At 36.0% G+C, this 20,752-nt stretch overlaps 1 protein-coding gene across 3 annotated transcripts in view; it reads right to left on the reverse strand.

The window, feature by feature from the left end:
* LOC107582736 (neuronal growth regulator 1-like) overlaps positions 1-20,752 on the reverse strand; it is a 144,258-nt gene that overhangs the window by 47,144 nt on the left and 76,362 nt on the right. For all 3 annotated transcript variants that reach the window (XM_016268693.1, XM_016268694.1, XM_016268695.1), the window contains exons 5-6: positions 16,783-16,903; positions 11,594-11,742 (exon numbers count right to left, since the gene is read on the reverse strand). In XM_016268693.1, coding sequence (XP_016124179.1) covers positions 11,594-11,742; positions 16,783-16,903 — 270 coding nt within the window. The remainder of the gene's footprint in view (positions 1-11,593; positions 11,743-16,782; positions 16,904-20,752) is intronic.

Consider the following 20,752-nt stretch of genomic DNA (forward strand, 5'->3'; position numbering starts at 1 on the left):
GTGCCCGGTGGGCTCCAACACATAGCCAGTTCAGTCTGCGGATCTGTTCGATTCTGAGAAGATGAGGAGGTGAGCTAGAACGCTTCTAAGGACACCCTAAGTTCGTGCCAGGCCTCGTTCCTAGTCTTTCCATTCATCAAGATCCTCAGAGTCAAAATGGTTCTCTCTCATCACCTAACTTCAGCCAACCTACTGGAGCTCCAAAGAGCATCAGGACTCTCTTTCAAACAGGCGAGACATGCAAGTATCAAACTTAGTCTTATTAACTGATACATTAAGAATCATTTGCACCTTTTACAAAGGTGTGTTTGAACTAAGAAACTGATGTTTCCTTCAGGCTGTAGATCTGCTGAATATCAAATAGTACCATAGCTTCATGTTTTTATTTCTCTTCTCTTTACTACTTAAGCTTTAACTATGCCAACTGTATGCATGTGTGTGTGTGTGTATGTTAGACTAGTTTAAGTGTTTATGTAGTTAATAAAGTCTTACTTGTATCACACTTGACGTCGTTCATTGTTTGCTCATAACTGGAGTCCCTAATCATGCAGATTTTTGCTACATGCTCTGAGTAGTATTTTACAGTAAGAAAGTTATTTTCCTTAACCAGGAAATTAACGTTCTTAGAATTGACAGACATTTGACACTGAGAGGTCAAGTAAATACTTACAGCGGATCTAAATATTTATAATTAATTATAACTAGTTATAATTAATTATTAATATTTCCCCTTTGAGCTGATTAACTACATACCCAATGTTACCGAATGTTGGTTTTAGCTACCACCGCATTCCTCAAAATGTATCTCCTTTTATGTCGCAAAGAAAATGCTATACATGTTTGGAATGACATGAGGGTGAGTAAAAGACAGCATTTTCATTATTTGGAACAAAAAGAAGATATTTCTCTCGCTCTCTATTATTTTTTGTGCATATAAAAGTCATTGGGGTCCAATGTTATTTGGACAATGTTCTTCAAAACCTATTTTTTTGTGTTATACAGAGAAAATAATTGCATAAAAGTTTTGGAACAATGAATAAATGATGACAAAAGTTTCATTTTTGGAAGAAGTATCCTTTTATGCCACCAGAAAGTGTCCTACTCTATCTTAATTTTGAACAGTCTATCTATTATCTACAATTTAATAACAAGCAAACATCCTTTTGTGAAATGTTGTATTTAAAAAGGTCTTTGTGCTATTTAAAAAAAATAAAATAAAATCCACTTTGTTCAATATTTAGAATTATTTTTTTTACAATATTTTAATAATATTTTTACATTCAAATACTGAAAACAAACTTTTTTTGTAGTTTGATGTACTTCGGCTCAGCTTCATCAAATATAATGAACCGTTATCAATAAAATCACATGAACAACATATTACTATGAAGTAGGGATGCACCGATACCGATACTGGTATCGGTATTGGGCCCAATACCGAACTTCTGTACTCGTACTCGTTAAAATGCCCCGATACCAAACGCCGATACCACACAACATGTGATAAGTGCCATATTCAGACAAAGAAACACTGACAACAGAACAACAGACAGCAGAATGGAGTTATTAGAGATTAAGGATATATACGAAGTATATAATTTTAAACATTCAGTATTAACGCCTGTATAGTTGATGTGTGCAAGCTGATAAGCAAATCACACTGAGTGGATTGAGCGCGCGGCAGCGGAGATGCGCGAGTTTGTCGAGTGAATATACCTTTCTCACAGACATCACTGGAAAGTTTGTAGTTCGGTCGGATATGTCAAACAAATAAGTAAAACAATGCACAAGTTACTGAGAGAGAGCGAGAGCGCGCACTTCTGTTTTGTGATCTTTGATGTTCACTCACTTAGCACACGCATCATTTGGATTAAAACTAAATCGTAAAAATAAGACCATTTATAGGGGCATTCACTATAAACATAATTTATTTAAAATTTTAGGCATAAACGACTTTCAGGCGAAAGTGAATCTAGTTTGTGTGAAATGCGCTAGTCTGTACTTGTCCCTCTCATTCTGCACCAGTACAAATATATGCACGCGTTGCGTGTGTTTTGTTTGCTTGTGTGTTTCTGCATTTTATGAGTGTCTTTGGAAGATAAATCGCAGCACGTTTCAGATGAAAAAAACACGACTTCTATTTCTGAAAATATCACAGTTAGGAGATTTATAACAAGTGGTTCCCTGCATTATTACAGCAAAGCAGTACTAAACCGCTGCAATGGAGCAGCTCTAATACTATTAAATTAAAGATGATGTACCATAGAGCAAAAAAATTAACAGTGAAAGTAACAAAAACTTGTAAAATACATTTTAATGGCCATAATTAAGTGTGAAAATAACCGAAGGATATACAGTCAAACCAAAAATGATTCAGAGACCAGATATAATTTTTTATATTTTTTTAGTGGGTGCAGGACACTATAGTTCATTTATGTAAGTGAGGATAGCAAAAAGTAAACTGTGATAAATTATACCCAAAAATTCTTCATACAGTGGACTACCAGTAAAACAAAAAAGTTGAGGTTTGCATGAAGCTGGGTGACAGCATGCCCATGCTGTCATTAAGGCTAAGGGTTGCCCAACTAAGTATTGATAGTTGTGTAAATACTGTCATACTAACAGCTGTCTGAATAATTTTTGGTTGATTGTAATTCCTTACATTCCTTTCTATCAAAGTTATCTAACATTATCAAGCTGAATTTGTTCTGACACAGTTTAACTCTGAGTTCTTGTTATATTTTATTACCATTTTCTAAACTATAGCCAATAAACTGGGATAATGTGAGAAATGTTGAAGGTGTCTGAATAAATTTTGGTTTGACTGTATCTATTTGATAAATGAAGTTAACCAACTAACATTATACATACTATTTTGGTTTCTGTACCCAATATTTAAAAAATTTACAAATGCAATAAAAATATTGGTATCGGCAAGTACCAAAAATAAAAGTAACGGTGCATCCCAACTATGAAGTAGTATAAGTGGTTGAGTGACAGATGTTGGTCATTTGTTTGTTTTTTTTAAAGAGGAAAAAAAAAAACTCAGGCCACAATCAAACCATCTGGACATTTGTCAAAAGAATGATCCTTCCCTTCCAAAATCTGTTGTGACAGTAGAGATGAACTGAATACGAAAAAATGTCAGGATCTGTGTTTTCTCTCTTATTGTTCAAATCAACAGTACAGTGACTTTGAGATTAAGGGGTGTAATGAGCTCAACAGAGGCTTCTCTCTGGTAAGTCCTTTGCTAAATTGAGAGCCCTGGAGTTGAAATCACAGCGCCTAGAGACAGTTCACATCATTACTGTTTGTAGGTTCAGGGGCAGACTTGAGACAGTGCGTGAAGCCAAAACACAGGCGATGTGTGTTACCGCTTCCAGCTGCCGTTCATGTTAAGCGCACCGGCATGCAACCTGGAGCAATCATCACCACTGACAGCACTGCATGCTTTGGGAATAAACTGGCATTTCACTGTAAATCATAGAAAGGGTGTAAAAGCAAATTTAGCAAAGGAGGCAAAAGCTAAAGATTCATTGAAAGATTTTGTAAAGATTTTAAAATAATAATAATAACAATAATAATAAAATCCTTATATTTATTCATAGATGTACATAAATACTAAGTACTTTTGGCCCTGTGGAACAAACTTTCACTAGTTTGTCTACTTTGTTCATTAACAATGTCCAACAGTGTATATACAGTATATATATGACAGGAAAATTCTGTAATTTTATTTCCCCCCATCCATAAATGTTATTTCCTCCACATTTCAAATCAGAATTTATTCTGTATTGGAATTGCATTTTAAATATTTTTGCTATTTAGACAAGAAAATGGATGAAAGGATGGATGGATGGATAGTTTTGCTATAAAATGGTTGTCTTGCTAAGGTTAATTTCATAGCTAGCATTTTATGTTTCCTACATACACACAATTACAGTTATTTTATGCATAATTTAAGCATACCTCAAGCATGCACTTCACTGATACTGGTGCCTCCTTGGTACAGTAAACAAGTACACTAACTTTAATTTTGTGAAAATTCATATAAATCAATCTAACACTATATTTAAATGGTTTATGATTACCTCACACTTTGGTTAGATTATCATAGTTCTATTTATGCTGAACATTTCATTTTTCATGGTTTAATTTAAATTCTGTGTCTGAGTCTGGAGTAAATTGACTCTACACATAAACTCTACACATAAAAGGTGTCAAAAAGATGTTTCAAGATGGTTTAATTGTGACCTTCATACAAGGCTAAGAAAAGCTCTGCAAAAATCTACTAGTTTTAATAAAACGATACAACCTATAACTGGAGAAAGGCCAATATGTTCTGGCAAAAATAAATAAATAAATAACATCAAGAAATTCATTGCTTCCTTAAATTTCATAAATCTTTATGATACTTTAGCAAATGGGTACAAATCCTTGGCTTCCTTTCAGAGTTTTTAATTATTAATATTTATGTTTCTCAATCCTAGCAAATATGTCCTACATTGCAATTTTAGTTGAGAATCTAAATTCTGCTAAAACTAGGGTTCTTCTAAAACAAAGATCAAGTTACTCATCATAGTCTTAGTTTTTGATGGTCTTCATTCAGCTCTAAGATTTCTTCTCCCTCGGTTAATATCAGATGAACACCGCAATGTGATTTGTGAAATTTCTTTCCATGTGGAGCTCTTAGTCCTTATATTACAGTATTGCATGACGTGTAATATTCAGGCACTGTATAGAGCAATGCATTGCATCCACATAAAAGCAGATTGATGTGTACACTGGATGACCTCTGTTCTCGCTTGCAAGGAAAAAAAACATCATCATGGTGGGAGGAATTGCATTTCATTCTATAACAACATCTAAATTTTTCCCTTTTCTCTTCACAAAGAAAGGAATATCCAGCTTCTATACAATTCACAGAAATGTAAATTGCAGAGATACGAGTGGAGTGCTATCTGCTGTGCATTGTTAGACCACTCTGAGACTGTGAGAATAAGAATTAAAAACGAGACTATGAGCTGTGCTTGAATTCATTTATTTGACGCCAACCCCTTAACGATGGATTTTAAAACTTGAAGGTCAAAATGAATTATTTTCAAGGGGGTAATTTTCTCTAATCTTCAGAAACACAATGCACAGTACTGACGACGAAAAAAAACTTTGGCTGCATCCTTGAACGGCTAAACCTTCTATCTTCCATGCATGGTTAGACACATCGCAAGGATTGCCTATTTCTCCAGGCGGTTTTAACCGCCTTCTCCGTTAATGATAGGACAGGAGGTGTTTTATAGCCAAAACAGACTCTCTGTACCACAACCACCTTATTTTTCAAGGACCTGCTCGCCGCACATTCAGCGTACAAACGGTGAGGCGGCACCCTTTAAGACGTCAAAATGATGACTGTTGTAATACAAGATAAAAGTCAATGAGAAAGATAAATGTCAGTCCATCTGTTCGGCTGTCCTTTTCAGCGCTGGACTGAATTTGATTAGAGCTTCAAAATCACTGCAAATGAAGACAACAAAATGCAACCTCAACAAGAAAATGCAGTATAACATCAATCTCTCATATAGTATGCACATTAAAGGAACAGCAACAAAATGAGCTAATGTAATAGCATTTGCAATCTCAGCCTCAGCCTCAGACGGCACGTCCACAGACCTCTTTGTTCACCAACTGTCTGATGCATAAGCAGAAAAAACTGGAAAACACTTTCTCAGTCTGGCAAGCTTTAATCTGATTGGCTGGTTTTATGCAACTTTTTGGGACTTGGGGCACAAAGTCGAGTTTACATGGCTGGTACAATAAGCGCTTTTCAGTAAAATCAAATCACCGGATTTGCCAAAGTTTGCAAAGTCACTGGCATCAAATTTGAAAGATATTCCAGAGTTTTGTTTGAGGCACTCAGAAGCAAGTAAACTTGATTTCCATGAGTATAACTGTATATTCTGCTTACTTTCTAGTTATGTCTGTGAAATAATTATTGCTTATTTGGCCTGACCGATCACATTATTTACATCTAATTTGAGCTTTTTATTTTGTATTTTTTAGCTATTACGAAGACAAGAACAATGATGAACCCTGAAAGAAACTTTAAATGCCAGCCATACATAATATAGGAACGGTTCTCCAGAATAGTTGCAATGTAGACCAGACTTAACAATACAGTCAAAAAGTTGGCTATGCAAGACTACTTTATTTTATCTAGAAGTTTGAATTGTGTTTGGAAGAACTGGAAAATCATAGTGCATATACCAGCCAATAGGATTCATAATCCATGGGCACTTAACACAGCACTTAAATGTATCAGCATAAATTGTGCACAGTCTGTATTTGGCAGTCCTTTACAGTGCAAGTAGAGGTGTTCGGGGGGAAGGCAACCTGATATATGATTGATGGGGAAATAAGAATAGGATCAGGAGGGCTGGCTGAATGGCAAGATGAATGCATGAGTTTCCCAGCTTGGAGAAAAATGATATTCATGAGAATAAATTGACATTGTATCTTCTGTTCTAGTTCACCTTCCATTTCATCCCTTCTTTTATGCCTCTACCCCATGAATCAGACAGGGTCACAGTATGGTAACCACAACAACAACATCTGGCACAACTTAGTAAGAGCGGTGAAGGAAAACCAGGACAAGAAGAAACGGCGAGATATGAAAAGATGACACTCAGGTTGTGATTGATAGGCATGGCAAATGAACAAGGCTTCCATTAGCTGGTGCCTGCAGAAGACGTGGAGGCTTTATCAAGGGAGGCTGAAAGCTTCCTCGGGCTATGGGTGTTTCCAGTCTGTTTTAGTCATACTCCAATGACAGGGAATAGGATCAGGAGGGCTGGCTGAATGGCAAGATGAATGCATGAGTTTCCCAGCTTGGAGAAAAATTATATTCATGAGAATAAATTGACATTGTATCTTCTGTTCTAGTTCACCTTCCATTTCATCCCTTCTTTTATGCCTCTACCCCATGAATCAGACAGGGTCACAGTATGGTAACCACAACAACAACATCTGGCACAACTTAGTAAGAGCGGTGAAGGAAAACCAGGACAAGAAGAAACGGCGAGATATGAAAAGATGACACTCAGGTTGTGATTGATAGGCATGGCAAATGAACAAGGCTTCCATTAGCTGGTGCCTGCAGAAGACGTGGAGGCTTTATCAAGGGAGGCTGAAAGCTTCCTCGGGCTATGGGTGTTTCCAGTCTGTTTTAGTCATACTCCAATGACAGGTTGGAGGAGATTATTCGGCAAAGCCTACACTGTGCTATAAGCAAAAATGAGGGGGGAAAGATAGCTTGGATTACAGAGCAGACAAAATCTGCCAATTAAGGACAGCAAAATCTTTGCTCCTCAGCGTTGCGCCTTACAGTCGGGACAGCAAAATGTAGAAGAAAGAGTTACAGAAAAGCTCAGACAGGAAAACACACCAGGTACGGAAAACAGCAGGTTTGCAATGTACCTTGCTACAACGTGCAGGACACATTTACCTCACACATACAAACTTGTTTATGTTATTCAAGACATAAAAAGAGAAAGCTATGCAGTGTTAATACATTTACATTTCACTTTCTATAAAAATATGCTGCATTTAACAATATGCATAACATGAAAATCCTCACATGTACACTTTTCAGATCAATGATCTGAAAACAAAGCAAAGCTAACAGCAAATTCGACCCTCATAAATGAAAAGTAAAGGACATACTGGCCCCCTTTACACTTGGCGGTTACTTCAGAGATTGAGCTGACCAAAAATTTTTCATCATTCACCGAATTTGTAAAACGCGGATAATTCAAAATGCTCGCAGATTAAAAAAAAGCCATTTGGTCTATTGCGTTTGGCTGCTTTTGAAACATTCCCACATTAAAGGATGCTAATAGGGATTAGAAGTGAAGAAATAAAGTTTTAAAGCCCCACGCGAAAACAGACTGGGAGAGAGACGAGAGTGAGGATTTTAGGAGAGAAAAATTTGAGAATTTAAATGTAGTGCAGTGGAACAATTCATGGGATATTGTTCATTAAATTGGGTGACCAGATCCTAAAACCACAGTGTAAAACAGAATGAAAAAAAATTAATTTTTTGTGATTTGATCACCGAAAATACACTTTAATGCCAGGTGCAAAAAGGGCCAAAATCCAATCAAATGTGATGACAGTAAGTAATGGAGAAAGAGCCACATAAATGTCAAGTCACTCTAATTCGTACCCCGTGTGCAACGTATCACCCATTTTTCTCAATACAACATTAAAAAGACTTAAAAAAAAAACATCCATTTGTTAAATTCATCACCTTTGCCCAATGCCTGCAGATTTTCATCTTCAAAAAGAGTCTGTTCAGTTAACTGGTGTTCACAGACAATGGTCAAGAATGTTTTAGAAAACATCCATTTGTTAAATTCATCACCTTTGCCCAATGCCTGCAGATTTTCATCTTCAAAAAGAATCTGTTCAGTTAACTGGTGTTCACAGACAATGGTCAAGAATGTTTTAGAAATTAAACAAAAGAGACACTAACTGCCAGACATTTGTTACCTCACAAAACCGCAAGTTTGTCACGTTTGGGTGCTCATTGAAGAAAAAATATCAAATTAAATACAGTATAACTACAATATTGTGACGGCATTGTGTGATGCTAAGAAATTTGTGGTGGTTTATCAATTTACGCAATGATTTGCCCAAGCTGTATGCACTAAAAATCAGCATTCTGTGAGATTATTTTCATTATAGTCAATTACTAGTAGTGCTAAACTCATCCTTGAGAGTTAATATCTTTCACACTAATGAATTCCCATTGAGACGTTGGGGAAAACAAAGACTGACTGAGTGTGTTGCTTTGACATGCATTTTTTATATCTACAGAAGAGAATCTGTCTCTGACTATTGCAAACAAGGCCATTAGCTATATTGGGGTCATTCAGCAGTTGGTAAGGTTTAAATAATGCACTTTTAAACATGTGGTTCGATCTCTGAGTGTATCTGACTGTAACGTCATTAGCAGAGTGCATACCAATGCCAACGTTTCATGAAAGTGCACATTTTTTCTTAATGAAAATTTTACCAGTTAACATTCTAAAATTTGCTGTTAAGATTTCATTCAAATATGCACTTTATGTGAAGCATAAAACAATGAGGAATGATATATTCAGGCCAATGAGGGCCTAATGGAGTTTAGACTCGTAGGCCAGCTCTCTTTTAGTGTTAATACTGGGCCAGTGTAGATAATGACACTGCAAATGCCTGTTTTGAGTATATCTACAGAAGAGAATCTGTCTCTTCTGTATCTGTTGGTAAGGTTTAAATAATGCACTTTTAAACATGTGGTTCGATCTCTGAGTGTATCTGACTGTAACGTCATTAGCAGAGTGCATACCAATGCCAACGTTTCATGAAAGTGCACATTTTTTCTTAATGAAAATTTTACCAGTTAACATTCTAAAATTTGCTGTTAAGATTTCATTCAAATATGCACTTTATGTGAAGCATAAAACAATGAGGAATGATATATTCAGGCCAATGAGGGCCTAATGGAGTTTAGACTCGTAGGCCAGCTCTCTTTTAGTGTTAATACTGGGCCAGTGTAGATAATGACACTGCAAATGCCTGTTTTGAGAGTTAATTTTGGCCATAGTTTACCAAAAATGGAAGTATCTGTCAATATTTACTCATCCTCATATCGTTACAATCATGTTTCATCAGGAGAACACAAAAGAAGATATTTTAAAGCATGTTTTAGATGTTTTTGTACATACAGGTGGGGTCCAAAACAACAATGGATCCAACACTGGAGTTGGACACGTTCTCCTTTTTCAAAATATCTTCTTGTGTTCCATAGAATAAAGAAATACAAACAGGTTTGTAACAACATGTAGGTGAATAAATGATGGCCAAATTTTTGGTTTCGGGTAACCCCTCCCCCTTTTGTCCAAAACTACCTACAAAAAACCTTCTAGCGGAATGGAATAATGGCCTTTACCCCCTTTACTTTCACCTTGTGGCAGGACAATCATGTTTCATCAAGAGAACACAAAAGAAGATATTTGATGCATGTTTTAGATGTTTTTGTACATACAGGTGGGGTCCAAAACAACAATGGATCCAACACTGGAGTTGGACACGTTCTCCTTTTTCAAAATATCTTCTTGTGTTCCATAGAATAAAGAAATACAAACAGGTTTGTAACAACATGTAGGTGAATAAATGATGGCCAAATTTTTGGTTTCGGGTAACCCCTCCCCCTTTTGTCCAAAACTACCTACAGAAAACCTTCTAGCGGAATGGAATAATGGCCTTTACCCCCTTTACTTTCACCTTGTGGCAGAAGATCTTTAATGGAAGCTCATGCCATTAAAGAGCATTTTACTATGCTAAATACCCTTTGTAGACGCTAAAAGCATTCAATCACCTTGATGTTGGCAGACGTACAGTACAATAAATGGTCCAGTTGGTTCCATGGGGGAAAGTAAAGTTAATTCTGCGACTACAGTGTTCAGCTGGGGATACTGTATGTCTGGAATGAGGAGACAACAAAACAAATGTGTGGGAATAATCTAAGAAACACTTTCAATCAATACAAGGTATAAAATATGAGGGCAGAAATCATACGCTGGGCTAAAAATAGAGCAATTTGATAGGTTTCTTCATGCTGAGGAGAAAATCAAATACTGCACTTTGATTAGTACTCCACACCTTGTCTCTGAGGTTGAGATCCTCCATTAAATATTAATGTGTCCTTGAATCCACCTTTGCCTCATCAATACTTATTGACCAATATTATAACAGCCATTTAGTCCCAGGCAACGATGACCAGCTCTTGCATTTGCAATCTCTACAGATGTGAAGGTGTGTGTGTTGTTTAGCAATTGCTTGCCATTTCTCATTAGGAGCACAGTAGGGTAGGTTTCCTTTTCATTAGCGATGAGGAAAATAAGAGGTACGAAGTAACTCTGGTGGGAGGAGAAGATGCAGCTTTCTGGTCTATTCTGGGTTTCTCGCATCACAGACTGTCAGTCTTCAGTAGAACGTGAAAGATACTGGAATGTTTCATCTCAGCTGGGCCTTTGATATGCTTCATTTAAAAGCAGGGGACTCAACTTTTCCATCTGCCACTTTTAAGACTATCACTATTTTTTTGTTGTCGTTTTATTTTTATTTGTTTATCTTGTTAGCCCACTTACTTTTATCATTGACTCAGCGACCAATGAATCAGAAAAACACTAAGCATTTCAAACAGACTGCTCAAAGGAACTGCATCTCATTTTAAGTGCTCTTTGAAAATGCTTCACAGAAAACTTCAGGCTCCAAAACAGTATGCCATTTCACACATAAAGTCTTTACTGGTAAATTACAGGTAAACTACTGTTTAGAGATCATGTGTGAACAGGAGCTTTTCAAAAATACCGGTAAATTTTTCCCGGAAATTTACCAGTAAGGGAAGTTGTGACATTATCAGTAAATTACTGGTATGATGCTGTGTGTGAACGCAGAATGAAGATTACCGGTATGAGCACTGTAACACTGTATAAGAAAAAGCAACTACCAGCACAACAGAGTTAGCCAGGGGAGAGTAATGATTGTTACTTACGAATCAGAGGAACACTGGCGTTGGCTGTTCCCAACCTGTTGACGGCCACACAGGTGTAGTTGCCATAGCGATCCTGTGTCATGTTCTTCACTGTGAGAACTGATCTGGAGCTGAGGTTCTTGATGTCTATTCCTTGGCCCATGTTAATCCTGAAAATAAGACCATGAGTTGACATGACACGTCAAGCAGTGACACCTGCTGCAGTGTGGCATGCTATAAATCCATCCATCAAAAACTATTTTAGTCGAACTTAGTCATTTATACATGCAGAGAGGCTACATGGAATACAGTACTTTAAAAAAATCATTTGGTCACACCGTTGTAGTAAACTGCAAAAAAGATGATTAAAAGGTGTAAAGCATACACTACTTTTCTGGGGGTAAGTATGGTTTTTAATCCTTACTTATTTTTCAAAAGTGACAGTAAAGATATTTACATTGCTACAAAAGATTTATAAAAGATTTGAAAAAAAAAAAAAATCCACTAATTTTCAGTATTGATAAAAATAATAATAAATGTTTCTTGAGCACCAAATAAGTACATTAGTATGATTTTTGAAGGATCACGAGACACTGAATACCTGAGCAATGAAAAGTCAGCTTTGCCATTACAGAAGAAATAAATTACATTTTAAAATACATTAAAATAGAAAACTGGTAATAATATTTCACAATTTTACTGTTACTATTATATTTTTGAAAAATGCAACCTTGGTGAAAAAAAATCCATCATTTGTTTAATTTGTTTAGTTGTATATTTTCTACTTTGCTTTACTGTATTTTTGTTTTATATTACTTTTTCTTTTTTCGTGTGCATGTTTGCTGTGGTCAAATCTATTTTACTGAATTATTATTATTCTGGATAACAGCTATTTTTTTAAAGGTACATGCCTACTTTATGATATAATTGATGATTAGAGTTTCAATGTTATCTGCCTACAGGGTTTTAATTAGGTAGCAAGAACTTATAAGTTGATTGTTCCGAAATGACTATTCTCTCTCAGTCTAGAACCCCAAAGATAAAGACAATAAAGACAATAAAAGTGTTAAACATGAATAATTCTTAAAAGGTAAAGGAATTAGCACCAAGTAAATGTGAAAACTATTTAATAATATTAATTAATATATTTAAACAGTAATATTGTTTCTCTGAGGTGTCACACTGTTATGGAGGATGATAACGCACTGATTTCTTTCTTCATTAAGAATAATAATGTTTTGGACACTTATTAATGTTTCTTACACCAAAAGATGGCAGGTAGATACACTCTTAAAAATAAAGGTGCTTCAAAAGGTTCTTCACAGCGATGCCATAGAAGAACCATTTTTGGTTCCATAAAGAACCATTCAGTCAAAAGTTCTTTAAAGAACCATCTCTTTCTTACCTTTTTATAATCTGAAGAACCTTCTTTCGCCACAAAGAACCTTTTGTGAAACAGAAAGGTTCTTCAGATGTTAAAGGTTCTTTATGGAACCATTTAAACAAAAAGGTTCTTCTATGGCATCGTGAAGCACCTTTATTTTTAAGAGTGTATATGGTAGTCTGTGAGTTATGAAGGAAAATGTAAAACATTTTACAATTGTCCCTGGTCCTGAGGGAATAGCCAAAGAGAAAATCAGAAGCAGAAAAATTTACACATGGCTTGTAGCTTTGTTAAGGTCCAAAGTTCAGCTGCAGCTGCTCTTGAGAGTCCTGACTTTGGGTCATCCATGTTACTCTCACAGGTAAAGCGATGTGCTGACCTTTTGTCCCCTAATTCTCAAGTAGCTTGTCTCCTGCTGACACTTACTTAAATAAGAACAAAAACTTTTCTTAAAACAAAAGACCACTGCTACAACTGTATCTGAGGGTTATAGGCCATTATACACAAAAATATTTTTTAGAATCACCTTGTTTATACAGTATAACAATCTGTTCAGACTCAGTTATTAGAAAGCAATTATATAAACTGGGAAACAGAACAATATTCTTCATTGCTTTCCATTGCACAGGTATCTAAATTTGGAGACCCAACTAGCTTTACATTTACAAAAATGTACATAGGCCTGGGCAATAAAACGGTATCGATATTTATCGACGGTACACCCTCTTCGATAACGATATAAAAAATGTTCGATATAGCGCACGATATAGGCACCTGCTCTGAGTGACGCAGACAGCACACACAAACACAAACACAATCACATGCTGAATTGAGTGCTGTGCCTGCCTGTGATGAGGAGATTGTGAATAAAAAAAATTAATATTAGTAGAATTTAAAATAAACATTTGCATTTGAATGCAAAAATAGTACAATCAAATGTTAGGAGTGCGTCAGGGAGCATCATCAGTGGAGCACGAGATGCGGTGATGATGATGTACGTGACGTTGTTGCATTTGAATGTTTTGTTAGTCTAGCCCACGAGATGCGCCGCTGCTGCGTTATTCATTCAAAATATTAGAGAAATATAGAAGCTCAATGCGGAGAAGATCTTGAATGGGTTAAAACCGAAACCAGGCCATTCACACAGAATGCATATTCAGCGCATTTTTTACATGGGCAAATATGACTGCTGCACTCACGTCTCACACAAGAGATGTAACCACAATTTGTGGAGGTTTATTCCTCTTCACTGCGTCTCGTATGTTTTTAAATGCAATCTGCGTGAATGGTGCTTCGGCTCTTTGGATTAAGCAATGCATAAATACATGATGCTGTTTTGTTCATAATTGTTTACGCAATTTACAAAATTATATTTGATTTATATGAGTGAATGTAGACGTAATGCACATTTTTTATAGACGTATTTCCTTGTGTTTACAATTTAAATGTGCTGCATTATTTTGCTCATTGCGCCCTCCTGTAGCTTCGGGAGACAAGACAAAAGTTTCCTTAAAACCTATTTAATCTGCATATAAAACATTAGAAATTCGATATTTGTTTAATTTTTATTGTGTGTTTGACTGTTAAAACAAAAATATTTGTTGTTTGTCTCAATAAAATTGGGTTAATTTAAAAATACAGTGGTTACATTTAAAAAAAATTTATATTGCTGTTTTAAAAAAGGTTGTCAATAATTATCGATACTGAACGATATGAAACATTATATCGTTGATACATTTTTTAGCTGTATCGCCCAGCCCTAAATGTACATAAATGTAGCTTTATGAAAATACATGATTATCATTGTTCATGATTATTTTATCTTATAAAAACAAAACTAGTTCACGATTTTGCATAATTCCTGTCTGTTTCTTTAATATTACTCTAACAGTTTCTTTTTTCCCTATTGTTTCCTGCTGTTAGTTCAGCATTGAGTCATTCAGACAAATACAGTAAAATAGACAGTTTAGCAACAATGTTCAAAGTAAAGCCTTAGATTAAGCAGAGTACAGACCCAATGTCAATAAGCCTCCTTTGCAATTTGAATAAATTGAGTGAAGCCTATAATTACAATTAGCACAGTGTGAACTGCTGATTCAGATCGTACTCAGCAAGAGTGGGTAAATGACGGGTAATGGGGTAATTTGGTATTTAAATTTAAGAACCACTACTTGAGTCAACGGTGATTGGTGTGAAGACTTGGAATGCTCTGTACTAGTGATGAGGTTATACAAACACACAATTAAAATGCAGGGTTAAGATAGTAAGACAGATCTTCCTAACATACTGTACATAAGTTTGTACATGTTTCTACTTTAATGTAACTGTATAAAAATGGTGTGTTTAGAAATAGACTTCAGTATACCTCTGATTTAGTTTCTCATTGTATTATCACATTCCATAACATTTCATTAATTTTAAAACATAATCAAATGTCTTTAACAGTTTGTTTTAATCTACAGTGATTTATTCATCAAGACTCTATACAAAATTATGTCTGTAATGCCAGCCTTAAGTGTGCTAAAAAAAGTATAAATACTTGCATTTTTAATTAAATTCTGAAAATCTCCCACTGACATAGTGATAGAATGTTAATATTGGAAATGTAGAAACCTAAAAATAATATATACACATCTAGAAAAAATGCTGGTGTACAGCCACAAATGAATGTTCACAGAAAATGACAAAAAAAAACAAAAAACACTGACAGCCCCAGAAAGAGGTTGAAACGATGTCAATAAATTGGAACAACCAGCGGTGAGCCAGTGTTTTTCATTGTGTTGACAGTGATGAATATTTGCATATTGCCATTCTTTCTTGCATTCATTTGCATATTGAATTGTGATTGGTCTTATCTCTCTTACATCTACTTAACCATCTGTGGCCAACTTTACACTGCAAAAAGTGAAAGCCACATTATGGGCTGATACTTGTGCACAGTTGACAGAAAACTAGAAGCATACTGAGCGCCATGACAATGGCAGAGTTAAAGATGGATCTGATTTGACATTTAATTTCCACAAAACCGAAGCAGCTCTAAAACTATTCCTTCACTGCCTTGCCAACACTAGTATTTTCTTCTAGAAATTAGGGCTGAACGATTAATCGCGATTGCGATAATATCGCGATATGAAAAACCGCGATTTTTAAAAATCTTTTAACCCCCCCAGAAAACATAATATGTTTTAACCAACTCTTAAAATAATACATAATTCTGACTGATCAATTCAAATATATTTTTGTGTTGCTCAAATTACTCAAATGGTACAGTTCACCTCAGAGCTTTTTTTAGAAAGTTAGATTATTTTTGCCAGAAGTGTATGACTTTAATTAAAAGTTGCATGATGGTTGCAAAAAATGATGGTTAAGTTGCAAAAGTGATTTTCATGAGCTTATGCTGTGCCAAGAGTCACTATCTTTCGAAATTAAGCCTCTTTAATAAGACACTTTGTAATATTTGATAAGCTGCAGATCCATAGCTATTAAACTAAAACTACTAAAGACTGTAATACAGCTTTAGACCAACGTTCAACGATTAAACCTTAGGCAAAATTCTCAAAAAGTGCTGTACAGTTTGATTGTACTGTAATTATTCTGTGGATCCAACAAAAGTAGTGACTGCAAATGATACTGATCAAAATATTTCATCTTTTTACGCAGACACACTTGCCACAAAAAGCAGCCTTGACCGACATTAACCTTCTCTGTGGTGAGCATTCTGAATCATAAATAAACTCACTTAACATGCATAATGTATGATAAATTATCACTGTACAGCTAAGCTAATGAAATGAAGGCTTTTATCATCTATCACTCTTGGTTTTACCTTTTCTCTCCCTTGTACCACTCAAAGACTGGAGAGGGGACTGCTGCTGCCTCACATCTCAGCAGGGCAATCTGACCGGGTCGGACCCCATGACTTCTCATCTCATGGATTGCTGGAGGAACTACAGAAAGAAAATATAAACCAACGTGATTTAGGGGAGGAGTGAACACACATAATAAGCAAACTCATACACTCTCAGAAAAAAAAGGTACAAAAGCTGTACCTGGGGCAGTACCTTTTCAAAAGGTACACTTTTGTACCTTTTAGGTACTAATATGTACACTTTAGGTACTTATATGTATCTTTAAGGTACCAATATGGACTCTGTAGGTACAAAGGTGTGCCTTTTGAAATGGTACCGCCCCAGTGACAGCTTTTGTACCTTTTTTTCTGAGAGTGTATATAAACTAACCCACCGAGCTGGAAAAAGTTTTCATTTACAGTGGTGTGAAAGAGGCAGAAATAAATTAGCAGCAAGATTCAGAGTGGTCAACACGTGTAAATCTTATGAATGCAATGCTGAGAAATAACATTCATCCCAAGGGTTGGAGAAATGAAATGAACTGCTCAGTGATAAATTGTTTAATGGCTGTTCAAAGGCTGGGGAGCTGAGGAAGGTTCTCTGAATATGTGCATGTAAAATGAGGGCCCTTTCATGTTCACAAATGCAGTGTAAATCTCTCTAGTGTGTCAGTGAGAGAGCTTTAACTACAGGGCGAATTTTTATTTTCCAGCTAGTCAAGTAGCAACAATCGTCTCTCAATAGAAAAAAGAAATTCATCATACATAAATCGTCATTGTATATTATTTCTTATAGCAGGAGCAAACAGAGTAAGCTACTAGAATGGCGTGTGTTCAAATACAAAATGACATATAGAAAAAGGCTATGAAAGAAATAACACCATACTTAATATACACACAAATAAAGCAGGCCTGTACAGAATACTAAATTGAACACAATATAAAAAAATCTGAAAATAACTCCCTTCAAGCAGGTGATCCACTTATGTCTTTCTAGCTAGCGTTAAATTACTTGCTATGTCTGAATTTGAGTGGGGGACATTTATATTCCAGGCAAAATCACCTGCAAGTTATTGAGGTCTGTGTTCAGACTATTTTTTCCTGAATGAATTTTTGACATTCTCTTCTATAACCCCACAGTTGAAGGTATGAAGTTCTTCAGGCCTTCACTGTAATACGTTTCATGTTATCTGAAGGCTGAAAAGGAATTTCCACTATTGTGGTGAGAACAGTAACAGTAAGGGATTTTTAAGAATGATGTTCTCAGACTTTGGGCTCCAGAGTTACGTCACGTAGATATGTTAAATCTTTTAAAGGGGTCATATGATGCTTTTTTAAAGATCATTATTTTGTGTATTTGGTGTAACAGAATATGTTGACATGCTTTAATGTTCAAAAAACAAATTATTTTTCAAATACTGTACATTATTGTAGGTCCTCTATGCCCCGCCTCTCTCAAGCCTCCTTCCGACAAGCGCAGTCTGCTCTGATTGGCCAGCTGACCCAGTGCATTGTGATTGGCCGAACACCGCAAGCACTTGTCAGAAATGTAACGCCCCTTACCTTAATCGCAAGCTTCATCTTTCAAAATGTAAAGACAGAGCCCGAATGGGGAACAGTCTCCTGACAGACACAGTGATGAATATGTGTTTGCAGCACACAAGCCACGGTTAAGACAGCTGACTCCGTCAGAATTACCTCCTCTCCTAGGTTCACGAAACGGTCGTCCATAAAATGCATTGCTGTTCTGTTGTAAGTAATCTTAAAGATTCCTAAATGCATCTACTTTCGGAAGGCAAAATAAAGTGCTTAACTTTGATAAAGAATATCTCTTTGGGTTTGAGACTTTAGTCTCTGCAACCTCAGGGATCTTATCTATGCACAATCAGCTTGTAACACTCCAAAGAGAAAGGAAAACTTGAAATCGCATCATATGACCCCTTTAACAAATGTGAAGGCATGAGCTTCACCACACTCTACACGGAAGTGAGAGTTTCTCTCATTTCACGTATCAGGAAAATAATTTGCAGCATTTGAAAATCAAAGCATCTAACAGTAAGTGTGAGGAAAGAAATCTCACAATTTTTCTAGTTAAATGACTCAATGTGAGGGAGAAACATTATTCACTGAGATTAGAAAAACATTTTTTTTGCTATGGATTACCCCGTTTGCATGTCAGATACCAATCACTTGAATTAAATAATTATCTTCACTAAAGAAATTTCCATGACTCTTTTTACTCCTAGAAATCAAAATGTTACAATGTTTTCCAAGACTGTGAGAACCGTGTATAAAGAACATGGATATCCATCACTGTAATCACTGTGTTGAGAAATTTTGTTCTGTGATATTGCGCTGCTCATCATTTCTTCTCCACACAATCTCCTGGGAAGGTATGAAAATAGCATTGCGACACATCAACACAGCTTGAATGCAGAGTTTTGGCATATGTTGGAAGAGAAGTCTGTCTGATCCAAAAAAGTGGCAACGGATGAATCTTGTGCTTTGGCTGGATCATGCATTTACAGTACAGGCATCAGCCCATGAAAATGCCTAGGGAGCATTACATAACCTGAGCATCACAGAAGCGGGCTAGCATAAGATTTAAGGATAACATAAAATAATAGATTAAAGGAACACATTGCTGATGACAAAGGCGAGGACAAATGACTGCTGAGCCTATAATATATGGGTGCAGAAAGGACAAGGCTGAGAGTGCAGAGAATTTAAAATCAAAGTGAACTGCTGTTCGCAATCCATTTTATTTCAGTAATCTGTCAAATGTCAGTGAGTATGAGTGAAACATGAGAAAAGAGGAAGGGCGGGGTTAGATTGTGAAAGTCTAACCCCCCCCCCCAACATTAACCTTACTTACCTCAAACTTCTGAATATCACGACTACCAAAAAAAAATGCTTTCGACATTGTTAATAATAAGAAATGTTTATTGAGCACCAAATCAGCATCATGTGACACCGAAGACTGTAACAATTGCTGAAAAATCATCTTTGCCACCACAGGAATAAATCATAAAAAAAAATATATATATATACTGTATATGTATAAAACATAATGAGAACTGTATTGAATTACAAGACACAAAATATAATAAAGTGAATTTAATGCAAGTATAATAAATAAAATAAAGTAAATAAGATATATTTTGATTCCATGTTGACTAAAGGACACAGGGCACACAGGATCCACACACCATAACATGTTTATGCGTCAAGATGATAATGGGATTCAATTATTCACAGATCCCCATGCTGATGATTCAAATAAGTCAATACATTCTTCATTTACACTCATGCTCTATAACTTGACATTAGGTGTCAAAAGCAATTTAAAATACATGCAAACACATATTTGGATACGTCAGTTTCTGCAGAGAGAAAGATTTTGGAAATTCAAATCAGGCGTCAGGTGATATGAAAGCGTTCGGATTTGTGATGCCAAGTTCAGCCTTTTGAAGGGGTCATATGATGCGATTTCAAGTTTTCCTTTCTCTTTGGAGTGTTACAAGCTGTTCGTGAATAGATAAGATCCCTAAAGTTGCAAAGACTAAAGTCTCAAACCCAAAGAGATATTCTTTTTAAAAGTTAAGACTTGTCCACGCCCTCCTAAAACTTTTAGTTTAAACACGCCCCCACATGTCTACGTCACTGTGTGGGAAGATTTGCATAACACCGCCCAAATGTTCACGCGAAGAAAGAAGGCGTAACTTTGATTCTCGCTGTAGTATTTTTGCTGCCGCCATGTCATGGAGACGCTGTGTGTTTTGTTGTGAAAGTGAAACTACTTTGTTTGGCCTTCCAAAAGAAGACACAACTAGAAATCAGTGGTTAAGTTGTATTTACAACACTGTTCCAGAACAGTTCAACCCAAATATTCCGATGTGTGCAGCACATTTTATGGAGGACTGTTTCCTGATCCTGGGAGAGTAGACTA

The sequence above is a fragment of the Sinocyclocheilus grahami genome, unplaced genomic scaffold (assembly GCF_001515645.1).
Source record: "Sinocyclocheilus grahami isolate Dianchi unplaced genomic scaffold, SAMN03320097.WGS_v1.1 scaffold47.1, whole genome shotgun sequence".
Lineage (NCBI taxonomy): Eukaryota > Metazoa > Chordata > Actinopteri > Cypriniformes > Cyprinidae > Sinocyclocheilus > Sinocyclocheilus grahami.